Source organism: Nycticebus coucang, chromosome 12, assembly GCF_027406575.1.
Source record: "Nycticebus coucang isolate mNycCou1 chromosome 12, mNycCou1.pri, whole genome shotgun sequence".
Lineage (NCBI taxonomy): Eukaryota > Metazoa > Chordata > Mammalia > Primates > Lorisidae > Nycticebus > Nycticebus coucang.
The window spans coordinates 52,119,718-52,139,684 of record NC_069791.1 but is presented as its reverse complement, the minus strand read 5'-3'; the positions used below and the strand labels follow the sequence as shown (position 1 = coordinate 52,139,684).

General features: G+C 38.5%; 1 protein-coding gene across 1 annotated transcript in view; it reads right to left on the bottom strand.

Annotated features, from left to right (window-relative positions):
• Positions 1-14,771: 14,771 nt before the first annotated feature.
• Positions 14,772-19,967, bottom strand: part of CLEC6A (C-type lectin domain containing 6A) — a 41,978-nt gene continuing 36,782 nt past the window's right edge. The window contains exon 6 of the mRNA XM_053557737.1: positions 14,772-16,945. Coding sequence (XP_053413712.1) covers positions 16,801-16,945 — 145 coding nt within the window. The 3' untranslated portion in view covers positions 14,772-16,800. The remainder of the gene's footprint in view (positions 16,946-19,967) is intronic.

Below are 19,967 nucleotides of genomic sequence, written 5' to 3'. Positions count from 1 at the left end.
TTTCATAGTAGTACTGAGTACTTTGGATACTTTTTCTTCCATTCTTGAGATACTTTACTAAGAAGACTATGTTCCAGCTCCATCCAGGTAAACATAAAAGATGTGAAGTCTCCATCTTTTTATGGCTGCATAGTATTCCAAGGTGTACATATACCACAATTTGTTAATCCATTCATAGGTCAGTGGGCACTTGGGCTGTTTCCACGTCTTGGCTATTATGAATTGGGTTGCAATAAACATTCTGGTGCTTTGTTGTAAAAATAATGTTTGATCATCTGGGTATATACCTAGTAGAGGAATTGCAGGATCGAACGGTAGGTCTACTTTTAGTTCCTTCTTTCCAAAAAGGTTGTATTAGCTTGCATTTTCACCCACAGTGTAGAAGCATTCCCTTCTCTCCATATCCACACCAACATTTGTAGTTTTGGGATTTTGTAAGGTGGGCTAATTTAAGATTAAAATTATATCAAGTATCTTTTCTGGACACAATGGAATGAAACCAGAACAAAATCCACAAATACATGGAAACTAAAGGACATACTCTGATCAACCATTTTGTCAGCACTTTGGAGGCCAAGGCAGGTGGATTGCCTGAGCTCTTGAATTCTAAACCAGCCTAAGCCAGAGAAGCCCGCCTCTCAAATAATAGCCGGGCCTGTGGCAGGCACCTATGGTCCCAGCTACTCGGGAGGCTGAGGCAAGAGAATCAGGTTAGCCCACGAGTTTGAGGTTGCTCCGAGCTATGACACCACGGCACTCTACTGAGGGAGACAAAGTGAGACTCTGTCTCAAAAAAAAATTAAATAAATAAAAGAGGAAATCAAGACAGATTTCAAATCAATTAAATATATCAAGACAGAGGCAGTTAATGGGAACATACAACTATGGGTTGCAGCTGCTATCTCCTATGGGCCCGTAATCACAGAAAATCCCAGGACCCGAAGACTTCATGGATAGATGCCACCAAACATTCAAAGAATTAACTCCAATCTTTTCAAACTCTTTAAAAAAAAAATAGAAGAAAACAGAATACTTCCAAACTCAATTAATGATGTCAGCATTGCCCAAATACCAAAGCCAGACGAACACACCACAAGAAAAAAACAAACAAAAAAAAAACTACTGGTCAATTTCCCTGGGGAGTATAGATCAAAAATGTTGACATGCTTACTTAAAAGGTTGTGTTTTGTTGTATATAAATTATACCTTAATGAAATTGATTCAAAAAGAAGGCAATGGGCATGACAGAAACTGTTTTCTCCAGATTCTTTCTCAGTCCATCCAGAAAGAACTTCTACTAGCATAATGAGAGGAAGGACTTTTTTTGTAGGCAATCTATGCAATTCTTCCAAAAGGGGTTTCTGTTTTAGACTTGGATTTGAGCAGTGATAGGAAATGCTTTTGGACTTTATGTCCAATCCATCTTTTTTCAGTACAGCTTTACCAGTAGTAATGCTGGTGTTTGGATTCCTTCCTGACTCCTTTGTCTAATTCGTAATTTATTTAGAACTCAGACTGGAGAGGAGTATTACTAATTACTACTTTTAAACTCTAACAAATATGACTTGATAATGGATTAGATGTGGATGTGAAAAGAGGAAAATTAAGAATGATTCTAACATCTATAATGTGAGCACCTGGCCCTTTACTTTGATGAAATAGGGAGCTTTAATAGTAAAATCTAGAGTGTCATTTCATCATGTTAAGTTTGAAATGCTGGTGTAAGATTTCCAATTGAAGTAACAGGGTGTACTCATTTGGGATTCAGAATGAAATCAAGTCGAATGAGAGTTTGAACATTAGAACAGGAAGTCCGATTACATATGCCAAAGTGGTATCTTTAAGCAGAACTTCATATCCAAATTGGTCAGAAAAACCCACTGTCAATTTTCCCTTTATTCAAAGTGTTGATGAGTCACTGGCAAAGAGGAAGATGGATTCGTTCCCTTACACTGGTCGGGCTAGAGAGCTTCATGTTCTTACAATCCTGCAAAACACCCCTCTCTCACAGAGCAGCTTGCCCTGGTGGTTCCACATTTACTCCTTCTCATATGTTTTCAGATTAAACTCTGGCAACATGATTCTGACTCATTTAATGACAATTCTTTCTATCACTCCCAAATATCACTCATTCTTCTCTACACCCAACCCCGGGAAAGAAAACTTTGCTTTCTCAGAGTTTGTTTGTATTTATTTTATTTAGTTATCAGTTTATGTATTTTTTCAATGTCTATCAAATTACAATGTAAAAGCTACAGGTTAAAGCAGGAATTCAAAGTGCTTCATGGTTTACCTAACAGGAAAACAATAATTACTCAACAAAAGTTTGTTGACTCATTGGCTGCCTGGGTCTTTCTGTATTTTATTATTTCTGAAGAAAACTCATGAGCCTTTTGGGAGTTTCTGAAGTTTTGGGCTGCTAGTACCTATTAAAAACAATAAGGAGTAATTTTTAATTAAATAAAAGAAACTTTTTTTCTTTTTTTATTATTAAATCATAGCTGTGTACATTAGTGTAGTCAAGGGGTACAATGTGCTGGTTTCATATACAATCTGAAATATTTTCATCAAACTGTTTAACATAGCCTTCATGACATTTTCTTAGTTATTAAACAAAAGAAACTTTTAATATTTTGATATATCTTAAACATCTTACCAGAAAGACCCTCTCTTTGTTCTTTGGCAAGAATGTGCACTGATCCTTCTTAGTTTCTCACTTTATTTCTTTGCTTCTTCAATTCATTTTCTTCTGATTCATGGAGACTCAACCCAATATGATTCTTGTATATTTCTCTTAATCTAAATATGAGTTTCCTAACTACTTCAATTCTCTCTAGCCCTTGACCCTGAAAAACTAAAACAGTTAATTTTTGATGATGATGTTGTTTCTATTATACTTCAGTCTGGGAGATTCTTTCTTAATATCTGAGAAATTTCCAGTTATCTAAATCATTATGTTTTCAATTCCCATAAGAAGGTAGCTAAGGCTGCTCTTTCACAGACTCTTATTATCTGGAGTTTTTTAAATCATAGTATTAGAATATAGACCTATGTTTTAAATGAGAAAAATAATAAAGCAGAGAAATTAGCAATTCTTAATGCCCCTCAGAACAGCAAACTTTAGATATTTATTCAGTAGTACAGGAAGCAGAAACAACATATTTGAGCATCATATTCCTCAGTTAAATTATTCTTTGAATATATTTTCACTTACGGTATTTTTAAAATTGCATTAAGATTAAAGATGCCAAATACATGATATAATTATGGAAGATACTAATTATTCAAGATTATAACAGACTTTTTTATCCATTTTAACACTGCTAAACTTAAAATTGTGAGATAGTGTGTTAGGTGAGGACCATTGATACATACGCATAGTGAGTTCAGAACCAAAATTGAAAAAAATACAACTAGACCCAGGCAAAATATACTAAAAATTATAGCTCATTTCCCAAAAAGCATATTTTGGAATTTTTAAAGTCAAAGAAGAAAAGAATCAATTTGTAATATATATTTGAATTCTATTTGATAAAAAAGGGAGAGAATTATAGTAGAGACTTGCATTATTAAAAGGGAAAGGAAGAATAATATTTTAAGGGACTTTTTTTAAAAAGCTGATAGGAGAAGTAATGAAGAGATAGTTCCACTTCAAGTGAGAATTCACACAAGGAACTACAATGAAACAGCACTAAGGAGTGGGATGCGGACCAAGAGATGCTCTTTGAGGCTTCTGTGACAACCAGTTCCTCCTTCTGTCAGATCTGCAGTACAAAAAGCAGAGGGTTACTATCTTCTCAGTTAAAAGACCAGTCCATTAGGAGTTTGGAGTATAGAAAGGGATGTTTAAGAACCTAAGGTTACAAATGCTGGTAATATTGGGAAAATTTTAAGCTAGAGGAGTGCTAGAGAAATTCTTTGAACAGATGGTCAAATACAAACTTTAGCAATACAGAACAGCCCATGCTTCTCAGCTTCCTGTCATCTTTTTCTTCAATAGCTTTGTCCCTTCAGTGTCTTAACTCTCTCCAACATTTGCTATTATCTCCAATTTTTCAACCCTTAGAATTCTGTTTTTTTATCTTCTCAATTGCTTATAAGTCTGAGTTATTTTTCTGATTTCATCATTTCTTAACCCATTATCATGTTCCAGTCTCTGTTTCTGTATTAAAATGATCTAACTTCACAGTTCTTCTACGTTGTTCATTTGTTTACTTTATAGAACATCACTCTTGGAATCAGCATCCATTCCAAATCTTCCATTCTTGGTTTTACTTCTACTCTCCTATCTGGAACTGAAAAGAAAAAAGGTTCTCCCTTCCACTAGACACTCTACGTGTGCAAATCCACAACAAGGCAGACCAGGAACCTCTTATGTCTGTTGCCCTGAGGCTTAAGTCATTTTCTTTATCTTGACAAAAATATAAGCAAAATAAGAACATTCAAAAATTTAAAGCATATTAAGACTCTCCAAATATGTGAAAATCATTTTTCTAAATGTTTTACATAAAGTTTCTATATTTGATAACTCTGTTAGATCATGCAAAAGATAAGCATTTGTATCAGCAGTCCCCAATCTTTTTGGCACCAAGTACTGGTTTCACTTAAGACAATTTTTCCATGGACTAGAGTGGGGGTGGTTTGGGGATGATTCAAGTGCATTACATCTCTACCTCAGATCATCAGGCATTACATTTTCATAAGGAGAACAACCACCTAGATCCGTCAAATCTAATGCCCCTGCTGATCTGACAGAAAAGGTGAAGCGTAGGCAGTGATACAAATGATGGGGAGTAGCTGCAAATACAGACAAGCTTTGATCACTCCACCTGTGTGGCCCAGTTCCTTCCTAACAGGCCATCGGCCAGACTGGGAGTTGGGGATTACAGATTTAAATGGCATACAGGTAATTTATGTGCAAGCATTCACATCTATGGCTATTTCTATGTAGAGATTGTTGATGGTAAATTTTCACTGGAAGTAGTGTTAATACAGTAATTAATACCTTAGGAAGGAACATAAGTCATTTTGCCCTAGAAAGATGACCAACAGTCCAATTTCATGTGTATGATTTAGAATTTAAAGAAAGAAATAATAAATAACAAAGGAATCCTTGAATATTTTACTGTGTGACATATGCTTGCAAAAATATAGTTCTTGCAATTGTCATAACAAGTCTTGCTGAGTCAAGGCCAGAATGAGGCACATGTTGGAAAAATATTTTATTATTTTTTCCTGGTTCAATACCAATACAATGACAGTGGAGCTTTGAGATGTCAGAAGCAGGTTCCTCTGTTAGTAGTTTGGTGAGAATCTCTAATTTATGGGCCCTTTCTCCTTTCCTAAGCCATTGTTTGCAGCTCATTCTCAAATCAGTGGTTTTCCATATACATAAAAAAATTACAGAAATGGGCGGCACCTGTGGCTCAAAGGGGTAGGGCGCCGGCCCCATATGCCGGAGGTGGTGGGTTCAAACCCAGCCCTGGCCAGAAACTGCAAAAAAAAAAAGTGAGACTTTGTCTGTACAAAATAAATAAATAAATAAAAATAAAAATAAAATAAAAAATTACAGAATATGAAGTTTTTCATCTGGATGAAAGTTTTCAAATGGAAGAATAGTTACTGATCAAATTTAAACCCAGAAACAAGCTGGAATGTATCCCATCAGTCTTCAATGGGATCAACTGTTTAGACAGGGAAAAGAAAGAATGGGTTCTACAATACCAGTCTCAGTTTACTGGTTTTTTTGGTGATGGGGGACAAAACAAACCAAAGATCTAAGAAAATTTTAAGGTCTAGGCAAAAGACCAAAAATATCTTTTCCAAATCTTGGAAGTGGAGACCTATTTTTTTCCTTATTTTTCATGCTCTTGATCTGTACTTTGGGTGCTGAGAGGGGAGGGGCAAAGCTAAGGACATGAGGGAAAGCAAAGTGCAAATAAAAATTAAACGTCAGCCACATAAAATTATAAACAGTTTGCCAAATTAATATAAAGTGAGAGCGAACTTGATGTGGCCTCAAGTCACAAATGGAGCCAGCAGGGAATCTTTTTTGTTTGTTTATTTTTTTGAGACAGAGTCCAATTTGTCGCCCTCAGTAGGGTTCTGTGGTGTCACAGCTCACAGCAACCTCAAACTCTTAGGCTTAATTGAGTATCTTGCCTCAGCCTCCCAAGTAGCTGGGACCACAGGCACCTGCCACAATGCCTGGCTATTTTTTTTGTTCCTGTTGTCATTGTTTTAGCTGGCTCAGGCTGGGTTCGAACCCGTCAACCTCAGTGTATATGTCCAATGGCCTACCCACTAAACTATGGGCGCCACCAGGGAATCTTTTTGACTCTGATCAGGTGTTAAGTGCAAAAATGAAAGACTGTGTGAGAACCTCCAAGTTAAACAAGCAAGCGTGGTAGAAAAAGGAAGTATACATTATTTGAACAGTGAATGCTGTTTCTTGTGGCTTGACCTATTTAAAAGGGTGAGTTCATTCCTGATGTATATGTCTGCTTATTTTAAAGCATAGTCCATGCATTAATAAATTGAATTACCCAGAGTTTCTAGGAAAATAAGTCTGGATTCCTCAATAAAGATATATGTCTGCTGACTAGAGAGAAGATTAGATTTTCTTGCTCAAGAGTCTGAATTGAGAATAACAGGATGCTAACTAGAGACTTAAACTATACCTAAAAACATTCTAGTATCATAAATTAAACATTTAAAAGTATGCATGAAATACGGATTTCTGTAAAAACACCCAAAGGTACAATAAATATTGACTTTTCATTTTCTTGCTAAATCAATTTATGTTTACTGTGAATCCACATACACTGAACTGGGAGAATTGTGATCTAGCCATGTTGAGACACTTCTCACCTGCAGAAGATATATCAAGCCTTCTCTACTGGGACAGTGCCAAAACATCTAGGACTAATATCCAAGAAGGGCCATTGTGTACCTGCTGTTCATGTCTAAACTAGTGATGATGGAAAAACCAAATTCTGCCAAAATATTTAAAGAGATTTATTCTGATTCAACACGAGAGACTACGGCCAGAGGAGCACAGTCTCAAGAGGTTCTGAGAAAGTGCCCCTGCAGTGGCTGGGTTACAGTTTGGTTTTACACATTCATGGAGACAGGAATTACAGGTAAAATCAGAAATCAATACATAAAAGATATACACGGTTCAACTTCAAATGGCAGGGCATCTCAAAGCAGCAGCTTACAACTCAAAGATTCTTTTAGTTGGCAATTGGTTGAAAAGCCAAGCTTTTTCTAAAGACATGATTGGGAAGAATTGGTTTGGGAAGCAAATGCTTTGTCAGCTCTGATACTAACTTCTTTTGTTGCATATTACAGAATCAGCTTGCTGCAGAATCAGCTTTCTATTCGAATGGTAAAGGAAATCAAAATACTTTACCCCAAAATATCAGTCTTTGACATATTTTGAAGTAGCTTTATAAGGCCGTTTTTCTTTTTGGAGACAGAGTCTCATTATGTTGCTCTCGGTAGAGTGCAATGGCATCACAGCTCACAGCAACCTCCAACTCTTGGGCTTAAGTGATTCTCTTGCCTCAGCCTCCCAAGTAGCTGGGACTATAGGCGCCCACACAACACTGGCTATTTGTTTTGTTGCAGTTGTTATAGTTTAGCTGGCCTGGGCCAGGTTCAAACCCACCAGCCTCGGTGTATGTGGCTGACACCATAACCACTGTGCTACAGGCTTCAAGCCTACAAGGCTGTTTTTTGTGGGGGAGATTTTCATCTATAGATCTATGGAGAATCTACATTAATGCAGTATCCCTTCCCTTGTCCAGATCTAGGAAAGATTAACCGACACCTTTAGAGTTCTGCAAAGAGACATTCTCTCTGAGGGCTGAGACCTGTCAGGTTTCTTCTACATAATAAGACCAGCTTTGCTAGCCGAGCCTCCTCTTCTCTCCCTCACATAACCTGCCTTGCCACTAAAACCTGATTTACCACCATCCCTGGGTATTTGGCCATGCTCTCAGACCACATTCTTTCTGTAACCTCAAGATGGAATATAAGCTTCTATACCCCACTGAGGGGTTGGCTTTTCATTCTGAAGTCTCCTGTGTAATGAAATATATTTGTATGCCTTTTCTCCTATTAATCAGCCATGTCCATGATTTTCAGTGAATCTTTAGAAACCCTATGGCCTTAGCCTCTACAATGGGAAGTAAATAAAACTTCCCACAAATAAGTGTACATATTTTTATGTCTAACAGGAGATATTCCCATTCTTTTACTGTAAGAACTCTTCATCACCTGGCTCGGCACCAGTAGCTTAGTGAGTAGGGCACTGGCGGGTTCGAGCCCAGCCCAGGCCTGCTAAACAACAACGACAATTGCAACCAAAAAATAGCCAGGCACTGTGGTGGTGCCTATAGTCCCAGCTACTTGAGAGGCTGAGGCAAGAGAATCACTTGGGCCCAAGAGTTTGAAGTTGCTGTGAGCTGTGATGCCACAGCACTCTACCGAGGGTGACTCTATCTCAAAAAAAAAAAGAATTCTTCATCAGCAATTTTTATTATCCAGGACTCAGAGTTCACAATGACACAACATAGCCACTATAACTTGAGGAGACCAGCTTCTGACCAAAAAAAAAAAAAAAAAAACTATGTATAATGTATAATTTTTCAGATCCAACCAATAGGCAGTTGCAAAGTTCTTAAGTTTACCTAGCAGGCCTCATGAGGGAAAGCTGCTCCTCCTACACCAGATCTGTGTCTGCTCTAAAGTCACTAGTTCATGTCTAAACTAGTGACGATGGAACAGCCAATGCACTGCAATCTGTAAGAAAAGTTACAGTCAAGAATTCTTTGGCTGGCCATGAACTTATGAATATTTACATTCCTGTCCTAAAAGCTTTTATTCCTAGGTCTCTGTATCTGGGGCCTTTGGCTAAGGTCATCTTTAGGTGCTTTTGCTGAGGCTTCATTATTGGGGGAAGCATCCCTTGAAGATACTTTCCCCATCCTGACTCAGTCTCCTGTAGTTTTCCAGTCCCAGCTTTTACCCCTTGAATCCCCCACCTCCAACCCAGGGTCCATAAAACTACAGAATCCTTTTGTTCCAGGGTCTTTTAAAAGTGAGATGTCCCCATACCTGGGATGACCCACAGAACCCTCAGTTGGTGCGCTGTTCCATGGAAAATAGAACAAAATTGACGCTTTCTGTGCTTTACCCTCTTGCTCACTCAAGGCTGCAGTTACTTCATTTTGATTTGTTATTTTAATTGACTATTCCGAGAACTGACAGCTCACCTCTTTTGTCAGGTCAGCTGAACTCTTGACAACTCAGGCCAAAATTTTAAAAAAGTATATTAGTGTCCAAATGCAATTCTCACAAACCACAGATTTAGTGGCTTAAACGGCATAAATTGATTATCTTACAGTTCTGAAGATGAGAAATTTAGAATGGGCTGGCAGGGCTATGTTCCTTCTGGAGCTCTAGAGGAGAATCCATTTTTGCCTGTCAGCTTATAGAGGCCACCTGCGTTCCTTGGCTCATGATCCCTTTCTCTCAGCAGTGTAGCATCTTCAAATAGCTCTCTACCTTCCTCCTATGAGGCCCTTGTGATAACATTGGGCCCAACCAGATGATCCAGGATAATCTCCCCATCTTGAAATCTTTGACTTAATCCCATCTGCAAAGTCCCTTTTGCCATATAAAGTAACACGTTCATAAATTCATGGGATTAGGATGTGGATATCTTTGGGAGATCATTACTCATCCCATTATGGGAAAGTTCAAAGTATCTTTATGTCCCAGTAAAGTATCAAGTTATCTAACTTTCAGACCCAGGTAAATAGGCCTAACCATTCTGAGGAAGACAATTAGATGCTAAATTAGAAGCTAAATTAGATGTATTATTTTAATGTTTTAAAAATATCAATGCCTATCAAGGATGTGAAAAGGTGTTCAACAAAATCATTAGGGAAATACAAACCAAAACTACAATGCAATATAATCTTACAGCCATTAAGGAGGCTACAATTTTAAAAACAGGAAATAACAAATGTTGGGAAGGATATGAAGAAATTGGAAGGCTAATGTATTGTTGGTGAGAATGGAAAATGGTACAGCCGCTATGGAAAATAGTATGGTGGTTTCTCAAATATTTTAAGATAAAATTCCGTATGACTCTGCAATTCCACTTCTGATACTATGTATCAAAAGCATACATACCTATACTATGTACCTGCTTTCAAAAGAATTGAAAGCAGGATCTCAAAGACATACTTATGCACCTATGTTCATAGCAGCATTACTCAAAGCCAAAAGGTGTAAGTAATTCAAGTGTTCATCAATGGATGAATGAATAAACAAACTGTGGCATATTCATATTACTGAAAATCACATTGGCTGCTCACCACCTAAAAAGCCAGACATGAGAACTGAGGGCTAATGCAAAGAAAACAGTTTTTATTCAAGTTCCAGCAGCTTGAGGAGACAGTTGGGCTCAAGTCTGAAAGAATCATCTCAATTTCGTAGGTTGGCTAAAGGAGCTATCAGGGAGTAGGAGGGGAGGTAATGTGGAAATTATGTGCAGGACTGACACAGGGTGCAGTCCGCTTGATGTCCTCTGATGACTATCTTCAGTAATGGACCACCTGAACGTCTGGTTGGCATCACCTCTGTAGGAGTCAGATTATGGATTAACCATGCATTAACTTCTTCTCAAAAGGCACCAATCAAAAGGCACCATCTCTGCTTTATGCTTAGATTGCTTCAAGATCAGCCTTGGGAATTCTCAAGTAAACATGTAATTAATCGTATGTATAGAAAGGAAAAAAGCAAGGGAGGGATTATTGTTGAAAATAAACTGGCGCACTAGTTGCTCTGGTTACACTCATATGTTACAATGAAATATTACTGAACCTTAAAAAGGAAAAGAATTCTGACAAATGCTGTAACTGGGATGAAACTCAAAAACATTACACTAAATTCAGTCAGTCATAAAAAGACAAATACTAGCTCAGCTCCCGTAGCTCGGTGGTTAGGGTGCCAGCCACGTACACTGGGGCTGGAGGGTTTGAAACCAGCTTGGGCTTGCTAAAAGCAACAACAAAAATAACCAGGTGTTGTGGTGGATGCCTATAGTCCCAGCTACTTTCGAGGCTAAGGCAAGAGAATTACTTAAGCCCTAGAGTCTAAGGTTGCTGTGAGCTGTGACCCCACAGTGACATAAAAAAAAAAAAGACAAATACTGTATAATTTCACTTAGACGAGGTATTTAGAATAGTCAAAGTCATAGAAACAGAAAGTAAAATGGTGGTTGTCAGAGTTTGGAGGTGGGGAAAACTGGGGAATTATTGTTTAATATTTGTAGTATTTCAGTTTTGCAAGATGAAAAGAGTTCTTGTGATTAGTTGCATAACAATGTGAAAGTATTTAGCACACTAATGAACCAGACACTTTAAAACTATTAAAATGGTAAATTTTATGTTTTGTGTATTTTATTACAATTAAAAATAAAAAATAGAAAAAAAAATTTTAGTGTGTGGTATGCTGGTCCTGGCAAGTGAAATTTACTTGCCCAAGATCAGACTGGCAAGAACTCTAGAGACTGAATCCAATATTTGGGGTCACCTTGTCCTGAGAGTATTTGCTCATCTCAAAAAGGCTACTGATATTCTCGATGGCATATTAAAAAGTTTTCTCAAAGAAAAGGACAAAAATCAGTATGCAGATATAATTTCTAGGTACTTGATACAGTATATATCTAGCATCTCCCAAATATCTATTTTTCCTGATACGTATCTGAAGCTAAGGGAATCCTGGACTTTAATTATGTTTCAAATTAAATATTGGGCACACTTAATAAGGCCTATATTAAATATAAATGAAAAATAAAAGAAATAAACCTATAGGAACTTCTTTAAATACATTGAAATTATCCATCACATAGTATAAAATATCTATGCTGACTATGTTTAGTAAGATAAAAGCCAAGATCAACAATTTCAGGAGAAATGAAATTATAAAAAGTAACATAAAATATGTTAAAAAAACAGAAATCCTAAAATTAAAAACATATAACAACTAAAAGTGAGAGTTCAATGGAGGGATTAACCAAAAAAATAAAATAAAATAAATAAGATCTTGAAGTTATGTTAGAGAAAACTTATCAAGAATAAAGCATAGGAATAGCCAGGCGTTGTGGTGGGCGCCTGTAGTCCCAGCTACTCGGGAGGCTGAGGCAAGAGAATCGCTTAAGCCCAGGAGTTGGAGGTTGCTGTGAGCTGTGTGAGGCCATGGCACTCTACAGAGGGCCATAAAGTGAGACTCTGTCTCTACAAAAAAAAAAAGAATAAAGCATAGGAAACAAATGAAGAGAAAGAAATACGGAACAGAGTTGATAGAAAGTTTTTAACATGTATTAAAATGCAATTCCAAGAGAAAGAAGAAATAGAGAAGGAAGAAAAAGCAAATTTTGAGAAATAACAGCTGAGGACTCTCTAAAACTGAAGATAGACATCAATTCACATATCAGGAAACTCAAAGACTCCCACACAGAATAAGATTAAAACTGCCCTTTACAAATCAATAAAGGGATTGTAGGAACCTAAATTCTGCCAAGGCATAGGCCTAAGCCTAGCTAAAGATAACACTAGTCAGCCACTGTCCTGCTGTTTACTTCTCTGTAATTGCTACTTTGGAGTCACATAGCTAGTCATCATAAAGATTTTTTTTTTTAGAGACAGTCTTAATTTGTCGCCCTCAGTAGAGTGCTGTGGCATCACAGCTTACAGCAACCTCCAGCTCTTGGCTTAGGCGATTCTCTTGTCTCAGCCTCCCAAGTAGCTGGGACTACGGGTGCCCGCCACAACATCTGGCTTTGTGTCTGTGTGTGTGTGTGGCAGTTTGGCCGGGGCCTGGTTCGAACCCGCCACCCTCAGTATATGGCGCGGGGGCCCTACTCACTGAGCCACTGGCGCTACCCAAGATTCTCAACTTTCTCCATAGATAATATCACCTTTTCAAAACCTAAAGATAGTTTCTGAGATATCTTCCAGGCCCCACATTCCAGTGGAATGGCTGATTCTCCAGATCAGTGGCTCATACCAAGGAACTGACTCAACTGGTCTTGTGACCCCTCACCTAAGAACTGACTCTGAAAAGAAGATAATTTCTCCACCCCTATGGTTCCCCCATGAACCAGACCAATTAGCAGACCCAAATACTTAGCCTTTTGCTACCAAGGGATTTTAACTCTTTCTTCCAAATTTTCAAGGAGATAGATTTGAACAATTCCTTCCATCTCCTCGCCTGGTGCCTGCTATATTAAAACCTTTCTCTGTTGTTAACACCTGCTGTCTCAGTGTATTGGCTTACTCTTGAGCAGTGGACTATGAACCGGATTGGGGGGGCAATAAGAAGATGAAAAAGGAGGAGGAAAAAGAAAAAGTGAGAAAAGAGGAATGAAGGGGGAGGCACCTGTGGCTCAAAGGGGTAAGGCGCCAGCCCCATATGCCAGAGGTGGCAGGTTCAAACCCAGCCCTATCCAAAAACTGAAAAAAACAAAAAAAAAAAAAAGGGAGGGAGGGAGGGATAAACAGAATGAAAAAGAGGGAATAAATTTCTAACTTGAAAAATCATGATGAACTTGCAGAAGAAAAAGGATAAAGAAAACCTTTAAAGAGGCCAGAGAAAAGGGGAAATTACCTTCAGAAAAACAAAATTTCATTGAGTTGCTAGCTTCTTAAGCGCAATTACAGAACCCAGAAGATATGGAATGGTAATTTCAAGCTGAAAATAATCATCAATAGAGAAGTACATATTTAGCAAATATTGTCTTCAAAATAAGTATAAAATCGGCTCAGTGCCTGTAGCTCAGCCTCTAGGGCACAGGCCATATACAGCTGGGCTGGGTTTGAAACCGACCGGGCCTCCCAAACAACAATGATAACTACATCAAGAAGAAAAAAAAAGCCGGGCATTGTGGCGGGCACCTGTAGTCAGCTACTTGGGAGGCTAAGGCAAGAGAATCACTTAAGCCCAAGAGTTGGAGGTTGCTGTGAGCTGTGACTCCACAGCCCTCTACCAAGGGCGACACCACACTCTACTGAGACTGACATAGTGAGACTCTGTCTCAAAAGAAAAAAAAAGTATAAAATCAAAACATTTCAGACAAATAAAAATAAAAATTGACATGAAATTTACCTGAAAAAAGAAAAAGAAAGATCGTTATTTAAACCAAAGAAAAATGATTCTAGTTATGGCAGTTGAGATTCAGGAATGAGTGAAGAGGAATAAAAATGGTAAATACATGACTGTGAATAAATATATGGACATTGTATAAGTAAGTAGGATAAAACTTGTAAGGAATAAAGAAAATATAGTTAAAATACATGGCAACAATAGCTTGTAAGAAAGAGAAGTGGCAAATGGAGCTAAGATGTTCTAAGAGTCTTATGTTTTTCAGGAGGACAGCAAAAGCATCAGTCAGTATTAGATTTCAGTTTATTGCTACATGTTATAATCTAGAGTAACCACTGAAAGTATATGACTCAAAAACTGTATGACTTCCAAAATAACAGAGATAGAAAATAATAATTTCAAAAACAACCAATCTGAAAGAAGACAACAACACAGGAAGTAAAAAGAGAAAAACTAGCATAGAACATGCTAGAGGAAATGAAAAACCACATAGTAAAATGATAGATTTAGAACTATATACATGGAGAATTACCATACAAGTAAATAGATTAAATTTTTAACCTAAAAGATAAATTGCCATATTGGATTTTTAAAAATTTAACTATATGTTTTTTTTAAGTAGCACACATAAAACATAAAGATCAAAAAAATCAAAACTATAATGAAAGATAAAAAGAGAAAATACGTTATAATATTAACCTAAAGAAATTTAGTATATATATATTTTTAACTGTAAAGATTAAATTTTATTTATTTATTTATTTTTGGAGTTAGGTTCATTATTTTTTTTATTAAGTCTTTTGTACATAGATCATAAATACATTTATGCCATTTTCATAAATGTGTTGATTATTTGTACAAATTGGAGTGCTTACATCATACTAATCAACATAGCTTTCACCTCATTTACCCAATTATAGCATTAGGACATTTGTGTTCTACACATGTTAGATCCAAATTATACTTGCAATGTGTTCCATAGGTGTGGTCCCCCTACTATCCCCTACTATCCATCTCACCCCCACCCCTCCCCTCTCTCTCCCCTTCTCTCCTTCATCCTAAGCTAAAGTTGTGTTTCATTTTTCAGTATATATTTTTTATTTGTTTTAGTGCATCTTTTTTAATATCAGGAGAAAAAGTAAAGCCAAAAGCATTACTCAAGTTAAAGAAAGTGACTTCATAATGATTAAAAAATTTAATTTGCTAGGCTTGGCACCTGTAGCTCAAGCGGCTAAGGCGCCAGCCATACACCAGAGCTGGCAGGTTTGAATCTGGCCCGGGCTTGCCAAACAACAATGACAATTACAACCAAAAAATAGCCGGGCATTGTGGCGAGCACCTGTAGTCTCAGCTACTTGGGAGGCTGAGGCAAGAGAATCGCTTAAGCCCAGAAGTTGGAGGTTGCTGTGAGCTGTGATGCCATAGCGCTCTACCCAGGACAACAGCTTGAGATTCTGTCTCAAAAAAAAAAAAAAAAAAAATGTAATTTGCCAACTACGAGTAATAATTCTAATATTGTATGTACTTAATCTGAGGCTTTAAAATGCAGGTATTTCTTTCTATATGAAGTCTCAATATCCAGATATTTGCTAAACTAACCTACAAAAATTTTTATCCAAATTTCTACTCAAAGTGGAAAAATATGCTAGAATCTGCATATGTGTCATAGCAAAAACTGTACAAGTTGCTATATGAGTCCAGGTGCTATCAGCTTCTCAACCCTTTCCTCAGTTGCTTAGTGCTTCATAGGCTGCTGCCTCCTACTGCCAGACACCTTGAACAGGAATCAAGCCAGGCTCAGTTTAGGTAGTGGGTTCCTTTTTTTCTTATATTATGCTATTTTCAGTGCAATGGAAAAGAATGACATAATTTTTATCATATATTGTACAACATGCACAAATACACCCACTAGTAAGCTCAATATTTATTAAATAATTATGCAATTTGTTTTAAAGTATTTTATATTCACTGGGCAAGAGACATGAACCTTCTCTGAAGAATACAGATGAATGCCCAAAGAAACATATGAAAATATGCTCATCATCTCTAATATCGGAGAAATGTAAATCAAATCCACCCTGATATATTACCTAACCTCAATGAGATTAGCACACATCACAAAGTCCCATAGCTGCAAATGCTGGCATGGATGTGGAGAGAAAGGAACACTTTTATATACTCTTGGTGAAATTGCAAACTAATATAGCCTCTTTGAAAGAAGTATGGAGAATTCTCTAAGACCTCAAAATAGACCTTCCATTTTTATTCTGAAATCCTATTACAAGACATCTACCCAGAAGAAAAAAAAATCATTTTATCAAAAGGATATTTACACTAGATTGTTTATCACAGCTCAATTCACAATCACCAAGATGTGGAAACAACACAAGTGCCCATCAATCCATGAATTAATATGTACACCATGCAATTCTATTTAGCCATAAAAAAAATGAAGACTTTACATCTTTTGTATTAACCTGGATAGAGTTGGAAAACATTATCTTTAGTAAAGTATCACAGGATGGAAAAACAAGCATCCAATGCACTCAAGGATTACATGCAACTTATAAAAAGAAATTATCATTTCATGATAGGTCCCAGTTTTAATGGTAGCAGTGCTCATAACTGAATCTTCTTCATTTCACATATTGATTGCCTCTTACTGTCACAGAAAACATCATTCCAGCCCCATCTTCCAGGTTTCCAGAAAACTATTGTAGCACACTGCTCTCCAGAAAAATTGGGCTCATTTTGGTGCCAGAATCTAAAGGGAAACAAATGGTAGAAACATTTCTTCAGCGAATACACAGTGACTGATCAGAAAGTATAGAGGTTTAGGGTTGAACAGAATGGAGTTCAAGGGGAGAGAACATTCTATCAATCTTTCCCCCTTGTCTAGTATCAATACATACGTTTATGCTTGTTCCTCTAACATCCTCCTGGCAAAACTTTTCTGAAATGGTATACTCTTGAACCTTTTCCACTCAATCTAATCTTCACTTCCTCTTCTTTTCAGGGTCCTTACCTTGACTTAGGTTATTGAACAATCCCTTTCTTACTGATGCATAATACAGAGCCTGTCACCTTATCTCTGAATACTCTTCCTAAACATCTCTATCCTTATGGAGCTGCCTTAAATGAGTGTTAGAGTACCTGAGTTTGGACATAAAGAGTTACTCTGCTTCCAAGGAACACAGTCTATGTTAGGAGGTGGGATTTGGACATTATTTTTGGAGATAAAAGGCCTGGTTTTGCCTTTTGACCTTGATCCAGTAATATAATCACTCCAGGTATTAAATTCCTCATTTATAAAAATGAGAATCATAATAAGGTCCCTAAATAACTCACAAGATTGTGTGGGAATCAAATAAGGTAATGTATAAAGTATATCTTTTCTTAAAGGTCAAAAATAAACAGTATTATTATATAATTATTCTACTAGAATTGTACATATTTCTAACTCAAATATTTTGAATCTTTTAGTTAAAGATGAATGGTTAACAGCACCCTCTTTGGAGTCAAATAGACATGGGATTGGGTGGTGCCTGTGGCTCAGTCGGTAAGGTGCTGGCCCCATATACCAAGGGTGGCGGGTTCAAACCTGGCCCCGGCCAAATTGCAACCAAAAAATAGCTGGGCGTTGTGGCAGGCGCCTGTAGTCCCAGCTACTTGGGAGGCTGAGGCAAGAGAATCACTTAAGCCCAGGAGTTGGAGGTTGCTGTGAGCTGTGTGAGGCCACGGCACTCTACCGAGGGCCATAAAGTGAGACTCTGTCTCTACAAAAAAAAAATAGACATGGGATTGAGACCCAGTTTCTCATTTTATTTGTTTATTGGAATTCTGGGAAGATGGCTGACTGGTAGCAACCCACAGCAGAGGCTCCTAAGCAGGGGAAGAAAAACTGGATGAAATCAGACTCTATGAAGCCAAAGGTGGGGAGCTGAGCCAAGAAAGCACGGCAAGCTGTAACTCCCAGGAAGAACATTCAGGCAAACAAATTACAGATAAAAAGCCTATTGACCAGAAGATGGGAAACCCCTTCCCCAAGCAGGAGGCCTTCTGCAGGCTATCTGTGAATGAGCAGGGAACAAAAGACCTCTCATTTTACCTCACTGGAGAGGGCTGCTAAATTCCAGGTCTCTTTCTCCAGGGAGGTCCCTCATATAAACCTAGACATCACTCCGCCAGGCATAAAACTAAACAGATATTTTCCCCCACAAGTCCAAACTCCCAGTCCACCCTTTCCCCCTCACATGGCGGTCTGAAGTTCTGCCCCCTGCAGAGCACAGAGTGTTTGGTCTTGTCCCGAGAGATCTGGACATAGTGTGGACCTCCACCCATCAGGATGGAATCTGTAACTAAAGGGGAAGAAAGAGGGTGTGGGAAGGAAAGGACACTCAGTGGGAGGAGGAGCAGTCCCCTGGTTATGACTATGCCTGGACAATGGTGGTGTTGACCCTCAGTTCAGGCTGTATCTAGCAGTATGCAGTGCAAAACCCCTGGCTCTGATGGCACCCACAGCAGAAGAGTGCTGGCCCCATGTGGACTGAGTTCAGCAGACGGGGCTGGTCCCCAACCCCTGCTGGACCTGCAAGCATAGACTTGAGACCTGAGAGCAATGACCTGGCCTTTTGATTTTAATAGAACCCTCAAGCAATGATTTACTGGGTGTGAACCAAGACCTGAGGGCTAGGGCGTGGTCACCTGTCTCCAGTGGGGCTGGTGAGCAAAGCCTTGCTGGGTGAGGACTGAGACCTGCAGGCAGAGTGTGGTGTTCTGACTCTAACAGAGCCTGTGAACAGAGGCTTGCCAGGCAATGGACAGAGACTGGCAGGCAGGGGTGTGGTACCCTGACTCCAACTGGTCTGGCAAGCAGAGGCTAGCTGGATGTGGACTGAGACTGGAGGGCAGGGCCTGGTGCCCTGACTCCAACAGAGCCTGTGAACAGAGGCTTGCCAGGTAGTGGACTGAGACTGGTGGGTGGGGGCGTGGCCCCGGGCTCCAAATGGGCCTGTGAGCAGAGAAGCAGACAACTGTGTAGACTGAGTCTGGTGGGCGGGAGTGTGGATCCCTGACTCCAATTGTGCTATTAGAAATCCTTGACTCCCTCTCTGTTGAGCAGGGATTGCACTGCCTGAGTCAATTTAGTTGACCCGTGTCTGGGGCTGTCCACTCGGGGACATTCTGAGGTTGACCTTCAAAGTTCTGTAAATGAACTGAAGGGTGGGGGCTGGGTACCACAGCTGTTTGTATCTCTTCACAGTAGAGATTTAAACCTAATTCTGTGGTTTCGTAGGATAGGGTACAGGTTGGCTGATATCAAAACAGAGCTAACTTCTGCTATCTCACCAAATAGGTCCTCAGAATCTCTGGCCAAAACTCTGAAAGGGGCCTTTGTAAGTTTGTAGGAGATAAGCCACAATTACAAAGCCTAGTGCTTTGGTAAAGGGCTATCTCTATTACCTGGGAACCCCAATTCAATCTCACCCTACCAGTTCTAATAACCAAATGGTGGAAAATAAACATGGTGTGGACCCAACAGGAGAACTCTGCCAACATGAATAACCAGAGTAGATCAACCCCTCCCCCCAAGAAATGACAAAGGAGATACAACTGAAGATGCCATGCATAGACAAATGGCAGCAATGTCAGAAATCAAATTCAGAATATGGATTGCAAATAAGATAAATAGAATGGAAGAAAAGATAGAAATTGAATTCCAATGAGTAGTTCTAAAGTTGTCACAAGAAATTAATGAATTCAAAGCCCAAATTACCAAAGACATG